Here is a 19770-nt window from a genome sequence, read left to right on the forward strand (position 1 = left end):
CACAGTCCCAATGCCCAAATTTGTTCTTTATAAAGGTTCAAGTAACAAAACATAGGCCTTTAGAGTAAAAAGGTTCTATATTTTCATTTAATATTATTTTATCATTTAAGGGTTCCAAACATGAGATCACAATTTATTGACTGCGGTTTAGTTTAAAGGTTTGCTATTGGTCGAGCTCGTGTGAGTGACAGGTTGTCCCGCCCTTGCGCCAGTAACGTGTCATCAGAGAAGGGGTGACGCTGCAAGATTTTGATTAAAAATCACGTGGGCACATGATTTTAAAAAATAATGACGTGTACGGATAAATCATTTAATAAATAGGCCTACTGCAATATTCTATAAAAAATAAGAATTGTGAATTTAATAAAAAATAGACTGCTTCTACCCCCTTTGCTAACCAGCCAAATTCGTATTAGCCCTTGGCGTAAATATGCGAGCGCTCTATTCATCCAGTAGGGGGAAGTAATGCGCCCTCTTATGCTTTTGCCAACCACTAATATTAAAAAGCACGAAGAAAAGAGAGCGCAGCGGCAGTAAACATGGCGGATAACAGGGAAAAAGGTTTACAAGACTACAGAAAGAAATTATTGGAGCATAAAGAGATTGACGGACGCCTCAAAGAGTGTAAGTAAGGTGTTTCTCTGTTCACGTCAGGCCGTTATTGACCAGTTTGACACCTTCTCCAGCTGTTGTTTGTTTTATTTCGGCAGACTGTGCTGTAAGTCGCTTTGTCATGCAGTGCTGAAATCAATTAGCGGCTAATGGTAACAGCTAAGATTACCGACAGATACCAATAAAATGAATAAGTTAATGTGCACAGCATGATTTTAAGCGTTCTTGCTATAATTAATAACCTGTACAATTAAAAATAGTCATTTTTCAGTAATTTATACTCCTTGAGAAACCACTCGCCAATGGACGTTTAGCATCTCTGATACATGAAGCAGATGAAACTTTTATCACACGTTTGTACATGTATGTAAATAAACTCTATATATCATTTCATTGGTCTGAAATCTCTGTTTCAGTGAGAGAGCAGCTGAGGGAGCTCACTAAACAGTATGAGAAGTCTGAGAATGATCTGAAAGCTTTACAGAGTGTGGGACAGGTAAGGTCGAAGCAAAATCTGCTGCAGAGTTTTATTATACCAACATGAACACAGCCAGATATCTGCATTTCTTATGGTTTGATCAAATCTTTGGTTTGTAGATTGTTGGTGAGGTGCTGAAACAACTGACTGAAGAGAAATGTAAGTTCAGATCACCTTTTTTTCTGGTGTAGTTGTCAGTCTAATGTTGCTCAGTTCCTAAATTTCTCCTTCTTTTGTAGTTATTGTCAAAGCAACCAATGGCCCGCGCTATGTTGTTGGATGTCGCAGACAGGTGAGTTTATTGATTGTACTTTATATTTAACTCTCAAAAATATGAAATGAGTCAAATCTTTTTTTTTTTCTTCTTTTTTTTTTTTTTAAAGAAATTGATGACTTTATTGACACTTAATATAAAATGTATATTAAAAACTTAAAGTCGTCATGTTTTTGTTGTATCATCATTGATAAATCATGCTTTTATGACAAAATATACATTTTATTCAGAGGCCCAATCTGAGCAAATATATGCAATTTGTTGCAGTTGCTGATATTTATATGGGCAAAAAGTAAGATGGAATTATGATAGCTTGTACTGTAAATCAGTGAGATTCATGTAACATTATAACAGACTACCTGCATAAAATTCATACATATAAATATTAATTGTCACTCTATATCTCTCAAGAATATGTATTAGTAAAATATTTAAATTAGGGCTGGGAAATTATTACAATTTTTAATCTAATTAATTACATGATGTGGTGATTATTTAATCTAATTAATCTCAAATTTATTGTACATCAAATTTGGCTGAGAAATTAACCCCAAAAGATGATTTGAATTCGTCATTTTATAAAGCATCAAATAGACATTATAAAAAGAAGATTCAGAAATAAATATTTTATTTGATTCAGCATAGAAATCATTACACAAACGTTTGTACCATGAGGTTGAGTAAATGATGAATAAATTTAAATTTTTGGGTGAACTACACTATATCTTTTTAATTTATTTTTATCAATATGGAAATATGAAATTGAAAGTAAACATTTGGTCAACTGATGTTTTATGAATCATTGTCTTTGAGAATTTAATTTACTGAAGGCTACTAAGAAAGCTAGGTTACCAAGTTTATTAAAATAATTCACAATATGTGCACATTTATTATTAATGACACCACGCAGGCACAATAGCGCTGTATGACAGATGTTTCACTTTTATTTAATTTTTCCTTTTTTATTCAAAATATTCTCAAACTTGTTAACTATAGCCTATCATGAACTATAGACTATATAGTGATATTCTCCATTTATTTTAACCAATAAAAAAATGACTGCAGCTTTCAGATGCGACGTTCTTTTCATTTTTATAGTTCACTTGAGGCATTTTTAACAATGCATGTCAATGAGATGCTTGTAACAGTACAACAGAAAGTATAACAGACTACTTAGATAAAATTCATATAAATATTAATAGTCACTCTATATCTCTCAATGTCTTAGTAAGATCAGAACTCTGTCGTTTATATTGTGGGGCAAAACAGAATGCAATACAATGATGATTGAGAGGTGAAAAAATAAATGTTCCTCAAAAGCCTGATATATCATATTTGATACTCAGATTTTATAGATAATAAAGTAAGTTTCTTCAGTCTAGTACGTGTTAATTTTGAAATATTATCAATAATATAAAGGTTATTTTTACATTTACTTTATTTAAAAAAAAAAAAAAAAACTGTAAAGATTTCACGGATGTACCACGACCTAAAGGTAACGACCTAAAAGGTTTTTACTTGTTAAAAAGTATAAAATCAGTCAGAAGGCATGTAGTAGATTGTGTTCATCTTTATAATTTACAGGGCTATCAAATATAATGCAGTGGTGTTAAAAATAATATTTTTGTGTGATTGCCATGTTTTTTTTAAATCTTATCTGCCCATATGTTCTTGTTTTAGCTGGATAAAACCAAGCTTAAACCAGGCACTAGAGTGGCTCTGGACATGACGACTCTCACTATCATGAGGTAAGGGGTTCAGTCTCTCTGCCAGTCAAGGTTCATTTGTAGGGGTGTAACGATACGCTCAGGTCACGATACGGTACGTATCTCGATACAGAGTTCACGATACGATACGGATCACAATATTTTAAACAAAATGAAACTGAAATTCAAACAAGGTTTATTAAAAAAACATGAACAAATTTCAATAATTTTCCTTGTTGTACATACAAGATCACATTTCAATAAAATAAATAAATATAAAATTTTAATAAAAACCTTCTGTATTCAAATTAACAGTTGAATAGGGCTGTCTGTCACTGAAAAAAAATGTTAAATTTAACATGAACTTAGAATTATGAATAGGGGCCGTTCACATATCGCGTCTAAAAACGCGTGGAAGGCGCGGCTGCACTGCTTCTCCTTCTTTCCAAAGCGCTTGCGCTCCTATGGCGTCGGTCGTTGCTATGCAACCATGAACTGAGCTCTCCAAGAGGATCAGGATGTTTCTGCAAAGGATAAATGATTTCTAGCCCTTGCATTAGTTTTACTACGAGATATATTGATGGAGATAAGATATAAAAACCACCATGAACAGCTATGATCAGCTATGATCAGCTGTTCGGCTGAGCTTTTGATGTTTTGTTACGGAAAGGCCATAGCTGATCGGTTGATTCTTGTCACACGACCTGCGGTGCGCTTGCGGCATTCTGAGAAGTTGAGAATTGCATGCGCGTCGCGACCGCGTTGATCCCATTATGAGCGCGCCTGCCGCCCAGCTACATTTGAAAATAATAACTGACTTGCACGCGGAAAAGACGCAATATGTGAACAGCCCCTAACTTAAAGCAAAGCATCGCAAGCGTCTTTTGCTTTTCTGTGAGCACAGCTGTTGCTGTGCACTGCGGTGAAAGAAAGCCACGACTTTTCTCACGCGACCATGCAAGAGACTGACATGAGAAACGTTTAAACCTGCTTGCAAGATTCAATGTGTGCCCGAAACACTTACTGAACTAGAGAGCTGATTGAGACACACCATCTACGATAAATCGTTACACCCCTAATACTTATAGTAATTTAAAAATGTGGTAGCATTGGATCTGGACAGGAAGGATAACTCTGGGAGTTGGAAGGGGTGTGTCGCGATTCTGCCTTCTCACATCGCGATACAGGTTCGTGGACCTGCGTATCGCGATTTCGGTTTCATATCGCATATCGTTACAGCCCTATTCATTTGTGTGTTTAAATTCCCTTTCAGTATTGAAGCTTCATCTTCAGAGCTCAAATGCCCAATTCCACCTTCAGATCTCAGACCTATTATAAATACTTACATTTGTAAGAAATGACAATCTGAATGGGATAAATGTACAACAAAGAAACTTTATAAAATCAATCCTGTGTTTGGTGCAAAACATTTTGTTCAGTTTGAAAATCGCTGGGATCATATTATTTATACACTAGGGGTGTCCTCGACTACGGATTTACATAGTCGAATCCGATTCGAATCAGATTGCCTATATTCGACTGATAGTCGAATCATATATGTTGGGGTTGGGGTTGGGGTTGGGGGTTGGGGCCCCCCCGGTGATTTGAGCTTGAAAAACAGCAGTCCACTAGAGAGTGCGCACGTACTTTGAAAGGGCTACGCGCTGAACTGTGCACGAGATGGAGCGGGACATGGAAAATGAAGTAGGCCTAAGGCCTATAGCCTACCCACGGTTTTTAATAAACCAACCAAACTGCCTGTCAAGTGATAGACGAAACTGACAATGATTTTTTCTTTTTTAAACAAATGAAAGGCAATGTGGATAAACATTCACAGCCACGATGTACAGAACACCACACAAAGATATAGAAGAAAACGAATAGAAACATTTTGGATCAATAAACCTTAAAATATATATAAAAATAACTGCAGAAAAGCCACACTGCAGATATACATTTCATATGTCGGCAAATCAAATTACATCGGCTAAACTGTCTGTGCAAGCAAGCTTTAACTCTACAGCGCAACATTGATGCACCAAAAAAAAAATTCATTTAATAAAAAAAATTATAATTTTTTTTTTTATCAAACATTAATTTACAGAATTGAATTAGAACAGAAATATGATCAAGTCAAACTGCAAAATGCCTGAAGTGCAGGGGAACATATATTCAAAACACAAGCCACAAATAATTAAATTGGATAACCCAGAGTGATCAATAAATAAATTCAAATTAAAGAAATTATTAAAATAACGAAAGTATAGCCAGAATTGTCAACTTTGTCTTTTTAACTGCAGAGACAATAAACGCTGAACTGGAGTGGCAGTCTTTTTAGCTAAACATTCAAAAATCAAATTACATCCGTCTAAAATAGTTTGAAATCATTTGTAGCTACCCTACCTGATTGAGAGAAAAAAATCCAGTCTTTCACGCGATCTGCCTGTGTCCGTTTGAGTCTTTTCAAATAGCGCGCTATAGTCAGCTCGTTGGCCGGCAGAAGCGCACCGCAGTGTTTGTCATTGTTGAGTTCTAGGACATGAGCTGTTGGCACAACTTGCATCATATGTTTTTTGGATCATATTTTACCATTTCAAAGTGCATCCAATTGTACACTTTATCCAAGACATTGTTAAAGATTTAATCCCTGCCGCAAAGATGCTCCTCTGCCTGTCACAGATCATGGAAGTGAAACTTAACAGGGGTGGTTGGATTTATTCACGCACATTAAAAATATTTATTAAAAGCTTCTTTCTTTTCACATTTTTATTTATGGTATTAACATAATAGGCTGTATATTAACCTATTGGGAAAGAACCGGTATGTCTATGTAAAATCAATCAGATATTGAGCACCCCCATATCTCTTCTCATAACACCTCTGCGAAGATTCGACTGTGAGATTGGTAGTTGAATCAGGCTCCTCCTATCGAAGATTCGAATCGTCGACTATTCAGGGTCACCCCTATTATACACACTGTCGAATAGGGCACTCCAGGATAACCCATATGTTTCTGTTAATGGGTGAAGATCCTCCTTTGTGCCAGAATCTGTTATCATTGAAGCATATTTTGATGGATTGTGTTAGTTTGAAATATGTTAGAACTCTTTATTTTTCTGTTGACTTTTATTAAAAGATTTTTAATGAAGTAAGGCCTGATTTAGTTTTAGAATTTTTATCTAAGATCAAAATTAAAATCTAATTTAATTTTTTTTTTTTCCTTTTATAATTTTTTTTTTTTCCATTCTCGCCACGAATATAGCCGAGGTAGCTCGCATGGCGTTAAATCATAAACAAACAAACCTTTTAATATTCAGCTGAGCTGGTACATTTTACCAGAACCAATTTTCTAAATACTTTTTTTTTTTTTTTTCCCCAAGGTATTTGCCTCGGGAGGTTGATCCTCTAGTGTACAACATGTCCCACGAAGATCCTGGCAGCGTTTCTTACTCGGAGATCGGTGGATTGTCGGAGCAGATCCGTGAGCTGAGAGAGGTTAGAAAGACACTATCATTGTCAGCTGATCAAATACACTGCTGTCGTTCAAAAAAACCTTTTATGCTCTAACCAAGGCTGCATTTATTTGATCAAAAATAGAGTAAAAACAGTGATATTGTAAAATATAATTACAATTTAAAATAACCGTTTCTATTTGTATATGTTTTAAAATGTCATTTATTCCTGTTATGGTAAAGCTTAATTTTCAGCATCATTACTGCAGTCTTCAGTGTCACATGATCCTTCAGCAATTAATGGAATATGCTGATTTGCTGCTCAAGAAACATTACTATTATTATTATTCAAATTTATTATCAATGTTGAAAACAGGTCTGCTGCTCAATATTTTCAGTGGACTGTATTATATTATACTAATATACATATTTTTTCAGGATTCTTTGAATAGAGTTCAAATGAATAACAATTTTTTTGAATTGGATTTTTTTTTTTTTTTTTACTACTCACTGTCATTTTTGACTCATCACTGTCTTTGCTGAATAAAAGTATTAATTTCTTTAAAAACCAGTATTATGTACATTTTTGCTGATGAGTGCAAATTGGCTGTGATTTAGACAATTTTCATATGTCAACACTGCTTGTGTGAGTGTAAACACAGTCATGTATATTGAATGTAAACAGTGTTTAAAGGCTGAATCTGTGCGTTAAAGCATAAATGCAAATTTGGACTTTACTGATTTTACTTGAATGGTTTTAATGATGGATTCTCTTTTGTAGGTAATTGAACTTCCTCTGACCAATCCTGAGCTGTTCCAGAGGGTGGGTATCATCCCTCCCAAGGGCTGCCTCCTGTACGGCCCTCCAGGTCAGTCACCCTATTATGGTTTGGTGGACACTTTACCTTGTTTAGCTAGTTAATGAGATGTGCAAATATGAAACAAATGTGTTGTTTTCACACAAAGTATTTTATTTATTTATTTTAAAGGCACTGGAAAGACCCTTCTTGCCAGAGCTGTGGCCAGTCAGCTGGACTGCAACTTCCTGAAGGTATGTTGGTTTAGATGCTGTATATGAACTATTGAGCTTGAGTCACGCTGTTTAGTGTAGGTACATTTAACAGAAGACATCTGTTATGCTACAAGGCCATAGTGTTGAATAAAACATGTTGTTTATCAGGTTGTGTCCAGCTCCATTGTTGACAAGTACATTGGTGAGAGTGCCAGACTCATCAGAGAGATGTTCAACTATGCCAGAGACCATCAGCCATGCATTATCTTCATGGACGAGATCGATGCTATTGGTAATGCTCTTCTCCATATCATATTCAAGCCATGGGAATTGTGCAGTTATTCTTAATTGATTTAACACACACTTTGTTTTTGAAGGTGGACGTCGGTTTTCTGAAGGAACCTCTGCAGATAGAGAGATCCAAAGGACACTTATGGAGGTATGGAGGAGGTTTCAAAAGTTGTCAGTTAAATTTTTTCTACGTTCTTTATTTAAAATGTATTTAATAAACTTTTATCTTCTCTATTAATTACGGTGACAGAGAGAGCTCAACATGCTGCAACTGAAGAAAACATGCAAATAGAAAAAACAATTAAGGAACTAAATTAGCTTCTACTTCAGAGTAGGGTCAAAACCAGCACTATAGGAACTACCAGTGATGTAAGTGTATGTTGATTGGTCAAACGCATGTCAAACACTGACACCCAGCATTTTAAAAAGCTGTGTAAACATATTTACTTGATGAACATGGAAAACGGCGATAACGGCAGTTGTCTGCAGGGTTGTGTTCTTTTCTCCACCACGATGATATAATACTGAAAGTTGTCATAGGAGATCTCGTCTCTTAGCCCCACTTTTTGCACTTTTAGTCGCGTAAATTGTGTTTACATTCCATCTCCGTTATCAAAAAACCCACGACACACAACAAACACAGCTCCGATCACGGCATCCTCAATACACCGTTTTTTAGTGTTTGTAAATGCCGCGCTTAAAGACGCTGCTGTTGGCCGCTTCAGAGTTCCTATTCCCTGTGCGAATGCAACCAGGAACATGACCTGGGGGAGAAATTAGTTCTCAGAGAACTATCCTAGTGGGTACTTCCTATAATTGAGTTCCTAGAACTATTTGGTGCGAAAGCCCCTAGTTTGACAACACGTGTGCTGCAAAAACTCACAACGCAGCCAAATACAGAAATGCGCGTTTCTGTATTTGGTTGCATTGTGAGTATTTTGGTTGTGTTGTGATTATTTGTAATGCAACCAAATACAGAAACATGCTACAAGTATTTTGGTTGTGTTGTGAGTATTTGCAGCATGTGTTGTCAAACTGATGATGTTTTCTTAATTTGCTGGTGTTTTTCTATTTACAAGGGTTTCCTTCAGTTGCAGCACATTGAGCTCTTTCGGCCACTGTAATTAATGCATAAAGGGTTAGTTCGCCCAAAAATGAAAATTCTGTCATTTATTGCTCACCCTCATGCCGTTCCACACCCTTAAGACCTTCATTAATCTTCGGAACGCAAATTAAGATATTTTTGTTGAAATTTGATGGCTCAGTGAGGCCTGCATAGCCAGCAATGACATTTCCTCTCTCAAGATCCATAAAGGTACTAAAAATATATTTAAATCAGTTTATGTGAGTACAGTGGTTCAATATTAATATTATAAAGCGGCAAAAATATTTTTGGTGCGCCAAAAAAACAAAATAACGACTTTTATAGTGATGGCCAATTTCAAAACACTGCTTCAGGAAGCTTCGGAGCGTTATGAATCAGCGTATGATTAATTTAATTTCAACCTTTCTGCATATTAAAATTTACGCAAAAATAAGATGTTAATTGCAGCAAATATTTTGTCTATCAGCTGTTGAATCAGATGGATGGATTTGATACTCTACATAGAGTCAAGATGATCATGGCCACCAACCGGCCAGACACTTTAGACCCTGCCCTACTGCGTCCTGGCCGACTGGACAGAAAGATCCGTATGTTTGCCTTTCAATATCCTCCCTCTTCACACATTCAGTGACTGTGCTTGGAAAATTGAATGAATTTTTCTTTCCCCACCGTACAGACATTGAGTTGCCCAATGAACAAGCTCGACTGGACATCATGAAGATCCACTCTGGGCCCATCACCAAGCATGGAGATATAGGTGTGCCTCCATGACTTTCCTGTTTCCTTTTTATAGCTGTGATGTAATTTTTCTTGGAGTATTTCCTTTTCCTCTCTCATCACATTTCCTTTTGTCTCCAGATTATGAAGCCATCGTCAAGCTTTCAGATGGTTTCAATGGAGCAGATCTGAGGAATGTGTGCACTGAAGCTGGTAAGAAATGTACCAAAGAGTTTGTTTTAAAGAAACATTAACTTCTATTTGTGTTCTAGATGTACTAAAAGCTGAAGTTTTTCCTTTGCATTTTTGAAAAGATTTCTGTACAGACAATGTTGTCAAAATGATTCCTGTTCACACAATTAAATCTATGAAAACAATTAAAAATGCGGTATTATGCATGCCAGGTCAGTAGTTGATGTTACTTACAGACTGAACACGTAATACGCATGTGCATGACGTCACCGGTTTCACAGATTTGCGTTTTATATTTTACATGGAGACAATAATGGTATCGTTTTCAAAAACTTCCAAAATTTGGTGTTTTCAGGCCTCCAAAATCAATGTCAAAACAGTTTTTATTTTATTTTTTGTGTCATGTAAATGCGTCAGGGTACCTGATGAACTGCCAATATTTGATGTAACGTGTCACTGATAGGCAGCTGCTTTCAAACGGTCCCGTGCTTATTTGTGTTCACGCTGTGTAGTCTGAAGACAAGTCTGAAGTGTAGTTCTAATTACAATGCAATTTGCAGCGATGAGCATTGTAGCCAATCTCGCTGCAACTGAAGCGATTGACAGCTTCAGTCATTAAGGGAGCACTCTTTGCTCGCTTTCTGTATGTAATCTATTCAGTTTGAATAAAAGTTTTATTTTTCATGCTGCTAAGAGGACCAACAGCCACTGTAGAGTTTCAGGAGAGACAACTGCATTTAAATCCACTAAAATATCCCAGATATTATGACCGTAAAGGCTTATATTTGGCTATATGTTCTTTTTAATTGAGTGAAACCTATAAGCATCTGTATAGCTTATGGTGTGATTTATGTGCATTTGTTCAAAATAGCCTGCATGGGCAAAAGTTTTGTATTGTTTACATGATGGATACACATTTTCATCTTTTTTCTTTGAATTATTACCATGTTGGGCTGCATGTCTATTTTTCTTTTTGTGTAGTTAACAGTGTAATAGTAGTTTCAATGTTTTGAGGGGAAAAATGTCTAATGGTGATACAAAATGTGACAAATGGAATAGTCGATAATATATTATACGAGAATGCCCAGTGCTAGAGTCTTTATAAAAACAAGTTGCGTGTAGCATTGGTCCAATCAGTGACACTGACACCACAAATATGCAACTAAGGACGTTAACCCAGGGTTTAGGAATGTACAGTGTGAAACATCAACTTATGAAAACCCAGAATTAATTGTTAACCCCGGGTAAATTGAGCAATATGAAAGTAGTTGAATGCTATGAAAATAAGTGGTGAATGTGTCTATGTAGATTATGATTTGTGGTCCACTGATAGATTCCTACTTTCAAACGCTCGGTGAAGAGCATCATTGATGTCTATTTACAACATGTTTTTGAAGCGTTAATCATTGAAGCCAATCACAGACATTATCTGATGAGAGCGTGAACGCAATGGCCAATCAGAGGTGTTTAAAATTTCAGTACCGGCTTGGTACTTTTGACAACACTAGTTTGACAACTTTGGTCACATACTTCTCTTGAGCTGCTCAGTCTGTGCCCTCCGATACTTTTCAGATGCATTTGTCCATTGAAATGTGGACAAAAAATAATTGTATGTTGCTTGTCAACTTTTGTTTTTTAACAGCTGTCAGTGAGTGTTTGTTTTTTTGGGACTAATGTTGTAATGCTAACCTTGAGTCTTTCAACTGTATGACCACCTCCTCCTTTTTGTCCAACAGGTATGTTTGCCATTCGTGCCGACCGTGATTATGTGACTCAGGAGGATTTTATGAAAGCTGTGAGGAAGGTGGCAGACTCCAAGAAGCTGGAGTCCAAACTGGACTACAAACCTGTATAAAACCACATTTTTGTGCAAAGTATAAATGTGAGGGGTTAGTCCGATATCAACACAATGTCCATGGACAAAACACTTTTTTTTTTTTTTTTTAAGTTACTGCAGTAGATTTTTTTTCAACATTTGAAAACATTTCCATTACTACCATCAAGTGATTTAAATTGTTCAGTTAATGCATTGTTTAACCCCAATTTAATACAAATTATTACCTGTTGGCCAAGTATGTAGACCTGAATTGATAAGGCTCTTTATAGTTCTGTGTGATCAGTTATATAAACTGTGTGTGCCTGGCCTGCTTCCTTCCACATCATTAAAGTCAATGATAAAGAAATAAATAATAAAATAAACTCCCATGTTTTTTCCACAGTATCACTGTATCTCCAAGAAAAACTCCACAATGATTCAATCTGAATTGTGTATTTGTTAGTTTAACCAATATAATGAAAAAAATAAATATTCTGTTCAACTTAAAATCTCTATATTAAACACATTTTACAAGCACATCCAACTTCAAAAGCCTAAAATTGATATAATACTAGAAGTGTCCATGTGTGGGGTTAAAGGTCAGCTGCCTGCATCTCTTAACCTTGAAGATGCTACAATGTCTCCTTTTCGGGTTTAGCCTTTCCAGCAAAGGCTTGCCTTTTAATACTGACATTAAACAAGTTTAGTCTTCTGTTAAGTCCTCCTCTTCTATATCACGAGTTGGTCGGTTAGACAGAGCAAAAGATTCAAGGACAAAAGCACGGCAGATCGGACAGTGCTGGAAGCGGCACACGCAGCCATCGCATACGCATGCGTGTCGGCATGGCAACAGCACTCTGTTTGTCGGTGCGTTTTGACACACCACACAGTCCTTGCCTTGAGTATCAGGCCACTCCCCCTCTGAGTCAGACTCCTCCCCCTTTTCACCTGGCATTTCAGGTTGTGGCTCCGCCCCTTGAGTGCTAGTCGAAGGCTCTGTGGATCCAGACAAGCTGCTGTTGTCTGCTGACATGAAGAGAGGCTGTGAAAAAAAAGAACAAGTTTTAAGCACACAATCCTGATGTAGACAAAATTAACTCTAACTTAATTAAAGGCACTGTCCCATTTTGCTTTAGGGACACTAGGTGATGAAGGTTAAATGTGATCAAAATAGGCACACACACACCAAAAAAAAGACATTGTTGTAAATACATTTTCATACCTTCAGATCGTAAAAGTTTCCATGTGCCGTGAGAAGATACTGGAACAAGATTCTGGCAGAGAGTCTGTATTTGTCATCAGGAACATGGAGGACTGTCACACTAGCCACCTAGAAAAGAACAGAGAATAACTACCTGTTCCTATCAAACAAAACTGGTAATGAAAGACTCTCAGCTGCTTACAATGTTGTAGTTATCCCTGGTTTCCGGATTAGCCAGTGTCAGCACAGCTACCAAGGGGTATTTATCCCGGGGAAGCAACCCAAAATCAGTTACTCCGAGATCTGGTGGCATCAGGGTGAAGAATTCTTCTTTTTCTTCTTTCTGTACACTTACATTATGTTAAGGATAAATCATGCAATTATGTTCCTGTTTATGAATTTAAATGGTTAGTTCACCCATAAATTAAATTTCTGTCATTAATTACTTACCCTCTTGTCATTCCACACCTGTAAGACCACATAACCACATTCAAGGTCCAGAAAGGTAGTAAAGACATTGTTAAAATAGTCAATGTGACTACAGTGGTTTAACCTAAATGTTATGAAGCGACAAGAATACTTTTTCTGTACAAAACCAAAAAAAATGACTTTATTTAACTGGTTGCATTCCACTCCACTTTTAGACATGCACTCGCAAACTTCCCTAAGCACTTCCCCTCGGGGGAATCCCCGCCGCCATTTTGAAGTGCGTTTCACTTTGAGAAGTGGATGAGGGAAGTTTATATGGACAGACCCTCGATTTTGACCAAGGGAGTGAGTCTACTCTGATGTACACTTCAAGCAGCTCTATATCCCACAATTCAACTTGATTGTGACAAAACAGCAGATCACGCTTGAAGCAGAACTAAGTAACTTTTTTTACCTTCATAAATAGTTTTCTAAGTCCTTACGATGGTTAATTGACTTGTAGTGGTGTGTTTGAGGCGAGCACTAACCCCCTCTGGCACGTCTACGCCAGAATACAGCACTTGCAAGTTGAGCTGCACCGACCCGATACAATCTCGCCTCATGTTCACGTTGACGCGAGAGTGACAAAATGCTTTACGGTATTTCAATATACACATAGCGACCTCACTTTATAAGACAATTTCAAAAACTACCCACCTCCGTCGAGATTTCTTGTACTGTATTTGCAAAACTACTGCACTGGTGCGCGTTGTAGTCATTGTAGTCCAGAGCTGCGTTTGGAGTATTTACGACAGTGTGATTCACTGAAGGAACCTTGTAGAGGGAGCTTCGCAAATCTTACTGAGTTCTGCTTTAACTGAAGTGTGATATATTAATTATTTTGAGAATTATCCGCATAATAGTGTATAATATACTAATTAAGTTGAGATTTAATCGCATAATACTTGTAGCTACCACGTGTTCACAGTCAAAGTTTATACTATTGATATTTTATTTTTCTCCAACAGCTCATATACCTATAGGATTTTATATATTTTCTCTAACAATGTATATGCATATAGAATGGTGCATTAAACAAATTCATAAGTAAAAAAGGGGTTTAAATAATAAATCAGCCATAGTGAATTCCAAGTGATCAAGGGCTTAGTGCGTTCCATCTAAACCTTATGCACAAGTTCCTGCCAGTAGTGGGCACTCATGCAACGTAAGCAATGACGCACATCAGAGTCCACGAGATGGAGGGAGGTTAACGAGTGAAGGGCATTAATCTTTGTAGTGGAACGCAGCCAATGTCTTCTCTTCAATGTCATTCTCCTATGCTGTTAATGTAGTAAACACAGTGCAGCACTTCCAAAATGCTGACTCAGTATTGGTAATTAAGTTGCTATCTATGGGGGATTAGAAACCTCGCGGATTTCATCCAAAATATCTTTATTTGTGTTCTGAAGATGAACGAAGGTCTTACAGGTGTGGAACGACATGAGAGTGAGTAATTAATGACAGAATTTTCATTTTTGGGTGAACTAACCCTTTAAAAAGAATTTATTTGTCTCATCGAGAGTGGGAATGGTGTAAAATGTGTTTCGTCACATGACCCTTTTCAGGAAGGCACACTGTATATAGCTGCACTATTACTACAGATTCTAAAACACTTCACTTCATTCACATTTCAAATCATAAGGCTGCTCTACAAATAATCATTTTCCATCAGTTTGACTGAATGAGCTGTAAAATTTCCTTCATGTTCTATTTTCAAATGTTAGGAGAATAATGTAACACTTGGTATTTTAATGTGACGTGGTATGACAAGAATATCTATAGCAAGAGCTCTTTTCAGTCGCTGCATTCTTTTCCTTCTGATTATTTATTTTCCCCCTTTGTTTTCTGCTGTATCAGCATGAAAAAAAGACAACATATACTGCACATTTGTGGTATGCTATCCTGATTTACTCTACGATGTATCCCATGAATATTTCCCTGGAATGCACTAAGAATCTTGCTTTTCTCCCTCAAATCCTCATGTCTCATTTTCACAAAGATTCTTTATTCACTCTATATATTCACTATATATCACTCAATGTTCCAGTGAAGGGGTGGATTCTGGAATCCACTGCCGCTTCAATATATATCTTTTAAGTTATTAATCAACATTTATATTTCTGTTAAAATATTTGAATGACTTCTTCAATGTATGTTAAAGCATCTATTTTCCTCTGTACCTCTCACTGAGAGAAAAGAACATGTTATCAGTATGTTTTGGGGAAAGTTTCCTGCTCAGAGCAGAGCTCAGATCAACTTCAGCCTTGAAGAAGCTGTGAATCATGTGTATCTGTGTATGTGTGCTAAGAGTTTTGTGCAGGTCCCTTTGTACTGGACAACTGGCATTCTGCTTGAGACCAGCAGACGCCACATCATGACCCCAAAAGGACATCCGGTACCTAAATCCAGGGTCCCCCTCGTCATCACCGCGACGAAGGGAGATATGCTTCTTACTATCTGTCCATGAGTGGAAAATTTCTAATCTTGTCTATTTTTCTTAGCCAATCAGAATCATTCAACCTGAAGTAATGACGTAGTTAGTTGACTCTGTTAGAGTATAATTGTTGTGGAAATGTGAATGTACGCAGAGCGGCCTACGAACTCCTTGTGAGACATGAAGCTGGCTTCTGCTGATGAAACTACAAACTATTCTTCATTAAATTTTTCTTCAATTTATTATTTTTTTTAAACTTTGACTCCGGGTCTTTATTTAACATACCTGGTAACAAGGGTCCCTAACACCAGTTAAAGGGATAGTTCTGTCATTATTTACTCACCCTCATGTTGTTCCAAACCTGTATGAGCTTCTTTTGTTGAACACAAAAGAATATATTTTGAAGAATGTTGAGTTGACAGCACCCATTGACTTCCATTGTAGGAAAAATAATACTATGGATGTCAATATCGTCAACTGTTTGGTTACCAACATTCTTCTAAATATCTTTTGTGTTCAACAGAAGAAAAACTCATACAGGTTTGGAACAACATGAGGGTGATTAAGTGATAAGTCTGTAATATAGCTGCAAAAATAATCAAGATAATCAAGTAAATCCTCATGATGACATGATACAGTTTTTTTTTTTTTTTAATTAATGTATATCATATGTAGTTATGTGCATTGGTCATGATGACATAAATAGTTTACCCCTAACGTGAGGAAAGTTCTGTTAAAGACTTTATATACCGGAAGACGGTGCACTCTTATTATGAATGGGAGAAAGTGCAACACCTAATATGGCAGAATAAGTCCCGCTTTCTAAAGAAAAGGGCAAATGGTCGATTGGTAAAGTCATCGCATCACTGCAGCTGTCGTTATAAGCTATAACTAAGCAATATACAGTGCTCAGCATAAATAAGTACACCCCCTTTGAAAAGTAACATTTTAAACAATATCTCAATGAACACAAAAACAATTTCCAAAATGTTGACAAGACTAAGTTTAATATAACATCTGTTTAATTATAACATGAAAGTAAGGTTAATACTATAACTTAGAGAACAAAATGTTCAGTTTTACTCAAATTAGGGTGATGCAAAAATGAGTACACCCCACAACAAAAACTATTACATCTAGAACTTTGTATGGCCTCCATGATTTTTAATGACAGCACCAAGTCTTCTAGGCACGGAATGAACAAGTTGGCGACATTTTGCAGCATCTATCTTTTTCCATTCTTCGAGAATGACCTCTTTTAGAGACTGGATGCTGGATGGAGAGTAATGCTCAACTTGTCTCTTCAGAATTCCCCATAGGTGTTCGATTGGGTTCAGATCAGGAGCCACTGAATCACTTTCACCCTGTTCTTCTTCAGAAATCTAACAGTGACCTTAGATGTGTGTTTAGGATCATTGTCATGTTTGAAAAATGCACGACGACCAAGGGCACGGAGTGATGGTAGCATCTTCTCTTTCAGTATAGAGCAGTACATCTGTGAATTCATGATGCCATCAATGAAATGCAGCTCTCTGACACCAGCAATACTAATGCAGCCCCACATAAGGACACTGCCACCACCATATTTCACTGTAGACACCATGCATTTTTCTTTGTATTCCGCCATACAGTTTTGAAGCCATCAGTTCCAAAACATTTATCTTGGTCTCATCACTCCAGAGTATAGAGTCCCAGTAGTCTTCATCTTTGTCAGCATGGGCCCTGGCAAACTCTAGGCGGGCTTTTTTGTGCCTGGGCTTTAAGAGAGGCTTCTTTCGTGGACGGCACCCATGCATGCCATTCCTCTGCAGTGTACGCCGTATTGTGTCACGGGAAATAGTTTGTCTTTCTACTTCTTTAGATAACTGCAGTGAACTTGCATGGCGATTTTCTTCAACCCTTCTCATCAGAAAACACTCCTGTCGAGGTGTTAACTTCTGTGGACGACCTGGACGTCTCTGTGAGATGGTTGCAGTTTCATCTTTTTTAAATTTTTGTACCACTTTTGCTACAGTTTTCTGACTGATAAGTAAAGCTTTGCTGATCTTCTTGTAGCCTTCACCTTTCTGGTATAAAGAAATGATTTTGACATTTCTCTTCCATGTGGTGCCATTGCTGACAGCATGAAATGGGAAGGGGTTTCAACACCCTTTTATAGTAAACTGTCTGCTGGATGCCTGTGTTATAAATAATTAGACTCACCTGTGGTTGAATTCTTGTTAAATTAGACATTTGTAGTCTAAAATTTAGCTTTGCTCCAATGACTTTCAGAGGGGTGTACTCATTTTTGCATCACCCTAATTTGAGTACAACTGAAAATTTTGTTGTTTTATTAACCTTACTTTCATGTTATAAGTTAAACAGATGTTATATTAAACTTAGTCTCATCAACATTTTGAAATTGTTTTTGTGTTCATTGAGATATTGTTTAAACTGTTACTTTTCAGAGGGGGTGTACTTATTTACGCTGAGCACTGCATATAGAAATAGTCAGTGTTCTGAGATGCACACTTAGGACTGCGCATGCACATTAGCTTAGTCCAGTCTGAAAATACCGTTTTTTTTCTCAAGCATTTAGAAACAACATTTATGAGACAGTTGTCAGATTTCATTGGTGATTACAAATATGAAATTTAATCATAAGATTGGCAAACAGTTTTGGTGAATTTGATGTTTCCCCAATCAAAGACATAGGAGCTGCACTTGCATGCCCGAGAGGCGTTCCAAAGATGGCCGCCAAGTGAAAAGACTTGTCTTAAAGGGACTCTGGTTCTGTCTCTGAACAACTTTTTTGATAAGTCATATTTTAATAGCAACATGTCAGTTGATGGCGCACACATCCTGAAATATATTTAGATATTTTCTTTCCTAGAGGACAATTTAAGTAAAACGTGGCACGGATTACGTCGCTTTCCCCTGTGGATCTGGTGCATGCCACGGACGATGTGAAATGTTATTACAGAGCTATTACAATAAGAGAAATTAAAAGGATACTTGAAGCTTTGGTGGTGGAGGTAGCTTAATTGCAGAGCCTCTTGAAACATCTCTGGTGTGCTGAGCCGGAGCTCACGCTGGTGACTCTGAAAGGCCGTCTGGAGAGCCTGGACACCACAGCCCCAGAAACAGCTGAGGACACAGTCTTCAAGGCAATAAGGCCGCAAGCTAACACCCTCTGACAGAACCAGAAAACACATCCACTTATGGACTACGCTTTACTCATTTTAAATGGATTCAACATTTTTATTGTGAGCTGATTCTCACCAGTTAATGTACAAGCAGCAGAGCCCATCTCCAAAGCGAAGGGATTGGTCACCTGCACCATCTTCCTCTCAGGCACAGGAATTAAAGATTCAGTCTCATCTGAACTGCGTAAAATGACGGGAACGTCAAATCCAAACCTGGACAGGAGATACTGAAGTTAGTGAGACAACAATTAAGGGTGTAGCCATTGACTTCTGCTTTTGAAAAGGAACCAACCAACTGCATATCCCCTATTTAGACAGAGAAAATCAACATCACACATAGTCCACCACCTTAGCACTAGACTAAAATGCTAATTTATTATCCTGATAAACATGGACTTACCAGCCCAACACAGCAGCCACAGTGATGATAAAACATACTGATATGACAGTAATGTAAAAGAGAGGTGAATACTCATACAACATCACTAAAAACTCCGCGGCCATGCTCAATATCTTACATTAATACAATCAAATTAAACACTTAAAAAAAAAAAAGCGGTTGTTTGTGTCCTGTCCAGTCTTGCGTCTATCTGTCACCCTGCAAAACTCACCAACGTAAACTTCCGGTTGTGACAGACGCTACTACGGTGGCCCAGAGGACCAAATCCGCACATGACACCAATACCGTCACGCATAGGGAGGAGCATTACAGCTACAGCAGGAACATGAAGAGAAGTCCGATTCATTCCGCGAATCGGCTCTTTCAAACAAATAGTTCAATGGTTCAAAAACGTTTCCGTTTTGTTTACGTCATCGCGTAACTGCAG

The 19770-nt window shown here is 37.3% G+C and overlaps 2 protein-coding genes across 3 annotated transcripts; one reads left to right on the top strand and one right to left on the bottom strand.

Moving 5' to 3' along the window:
• Positions 1-466: 466 nt before the first annotated feature.
• Positions 467-12038, top strand: psmc6 (proteasome 26S subunit, ATPase 6). Its single transcript, XM_048208484.1, has 14 exons — positions 467-624; positions 1029-1108; positions 1210-1249; positions 1330-1382; positions 3045-3112; positions 6451-6565; positions 7304-7391; positions 7512-7573; positions 7703-7826; positions 7912-7973; positions 9397-9517; positions 9607-9687; positions 9789-9860; positions 11576-12038. The coding sequence occupies exons 1-14, from the start codon at positions 540-542 to the stop codon at positions 11692-11694; spliced, it is 1170 nt and encodes a 389-aa protein (XP_048064441.1). The 5' UTR covers positions 467-539; the 3' UTR covers positions 11695-12038.
• Positions 12039-12092: 54 nt separating this feature from the next.
• cgrrf1 (cell growth regulator with ring finger domain 1) lies at positions 12093-19721 on the bottom strand. 2 transcript variants are annotated; one of them, XM_048208486.1, is made up of 6 exons: positions 19555-19721; positions 19020-19156; positions 18753-18930; positions 13059-13206; positions 12878-12985; positions 12093-12697 (listed from the first exon to the last, which is right to left on the bottom strand). In XM_048208486.1, exons 2-6 carry the CDS (start codon positions 19078-19080, stop codon positions 12359-12361), a joined length of 834 nt encoding a protein of 277 aa, XP_048064443.1. In that variant the 5' UTR covers positions 19081-19156; positions 19555-19721; the 3' UTR covers positions 12093-12358. The 2 variants fall into 2 exon arrangements, with proteins under 2 accessions (XP_048064443.1, XP_048064442.1); XM_048208485.1 differs by lacking the exon at positions 19555-19721 and adding an exon at positions 19344-19548.
• Between the last annotated feature and the right edge of the window lie 49 nt (positions 19722-19770).

Source organism: Megalobrama amblycephala, linkage group LG11, assembly GCF_018812025.1.
Source record: "Megalobrama amblycephala isolate DHTTF-2021 linkage group LG11, ASM1881202v1, whole genome shotgun sequence".
Taxonomy (NCBI): domain Eukaryota; kingdom Metazoa; phylum Chordata; class Actinopteri; order Cypriniformes; family Xenocyprididae; genus Megalobrama; species Megalobrama amblycephala.

What these genes read in the sequence shown, in the direction of transcription:
- psmc6 (XM_048208484.1), top strand. Translation starts at nt 540, where the DNA reads ATGGCGGATAACAGGGAAAAAGGTTTACAAGACTACAGAAAGAAATTA. An exon ending in CTTTACAGAGTGTGGGACAG is followed by an intron (nt 1,109 to 1,209) that starts GTAAGGTCGAAG and finishes TTTGGTTTGTAG; the next exon opens with ATTGTTGGTGAGGTGCTGAA. An exon ending in CCGACTGGACAGAAAGATCC is followed by an intron (nt 9,518 to 9,606) that starts GTATGTTTGCCT and finishes CCCACCGTACAG; the next exon opens with ACATTGAGTTGCCCAATGAA.
- cgrrf1 (XM_048208485.1), bottom strand. Translation starts at nt 19,447, where the DNA reads ATGGCCGCGGAGTTTTTAGTGATGTTGTATGAGTATTCACCTCTCTTT. An exon ending in GTGGCTGCTGTGTTGGGCTG is followed by an intron (nt 19,157 to 19,343) that starts GTAAGTCCATGT and finishes TCTCCTGTCCAG; the next exon opens with GTTTGGATTTGACGTTCCCG. An exon ending in CTCCACCACCAAAGCTTCAA is followed by an intron (nt 13,207 to 18,752) that starts GTATCCTTTTAA and finishes ACATAATGTAAG; the next exon opens with TGTACAGAAAGAAGAAAAAG.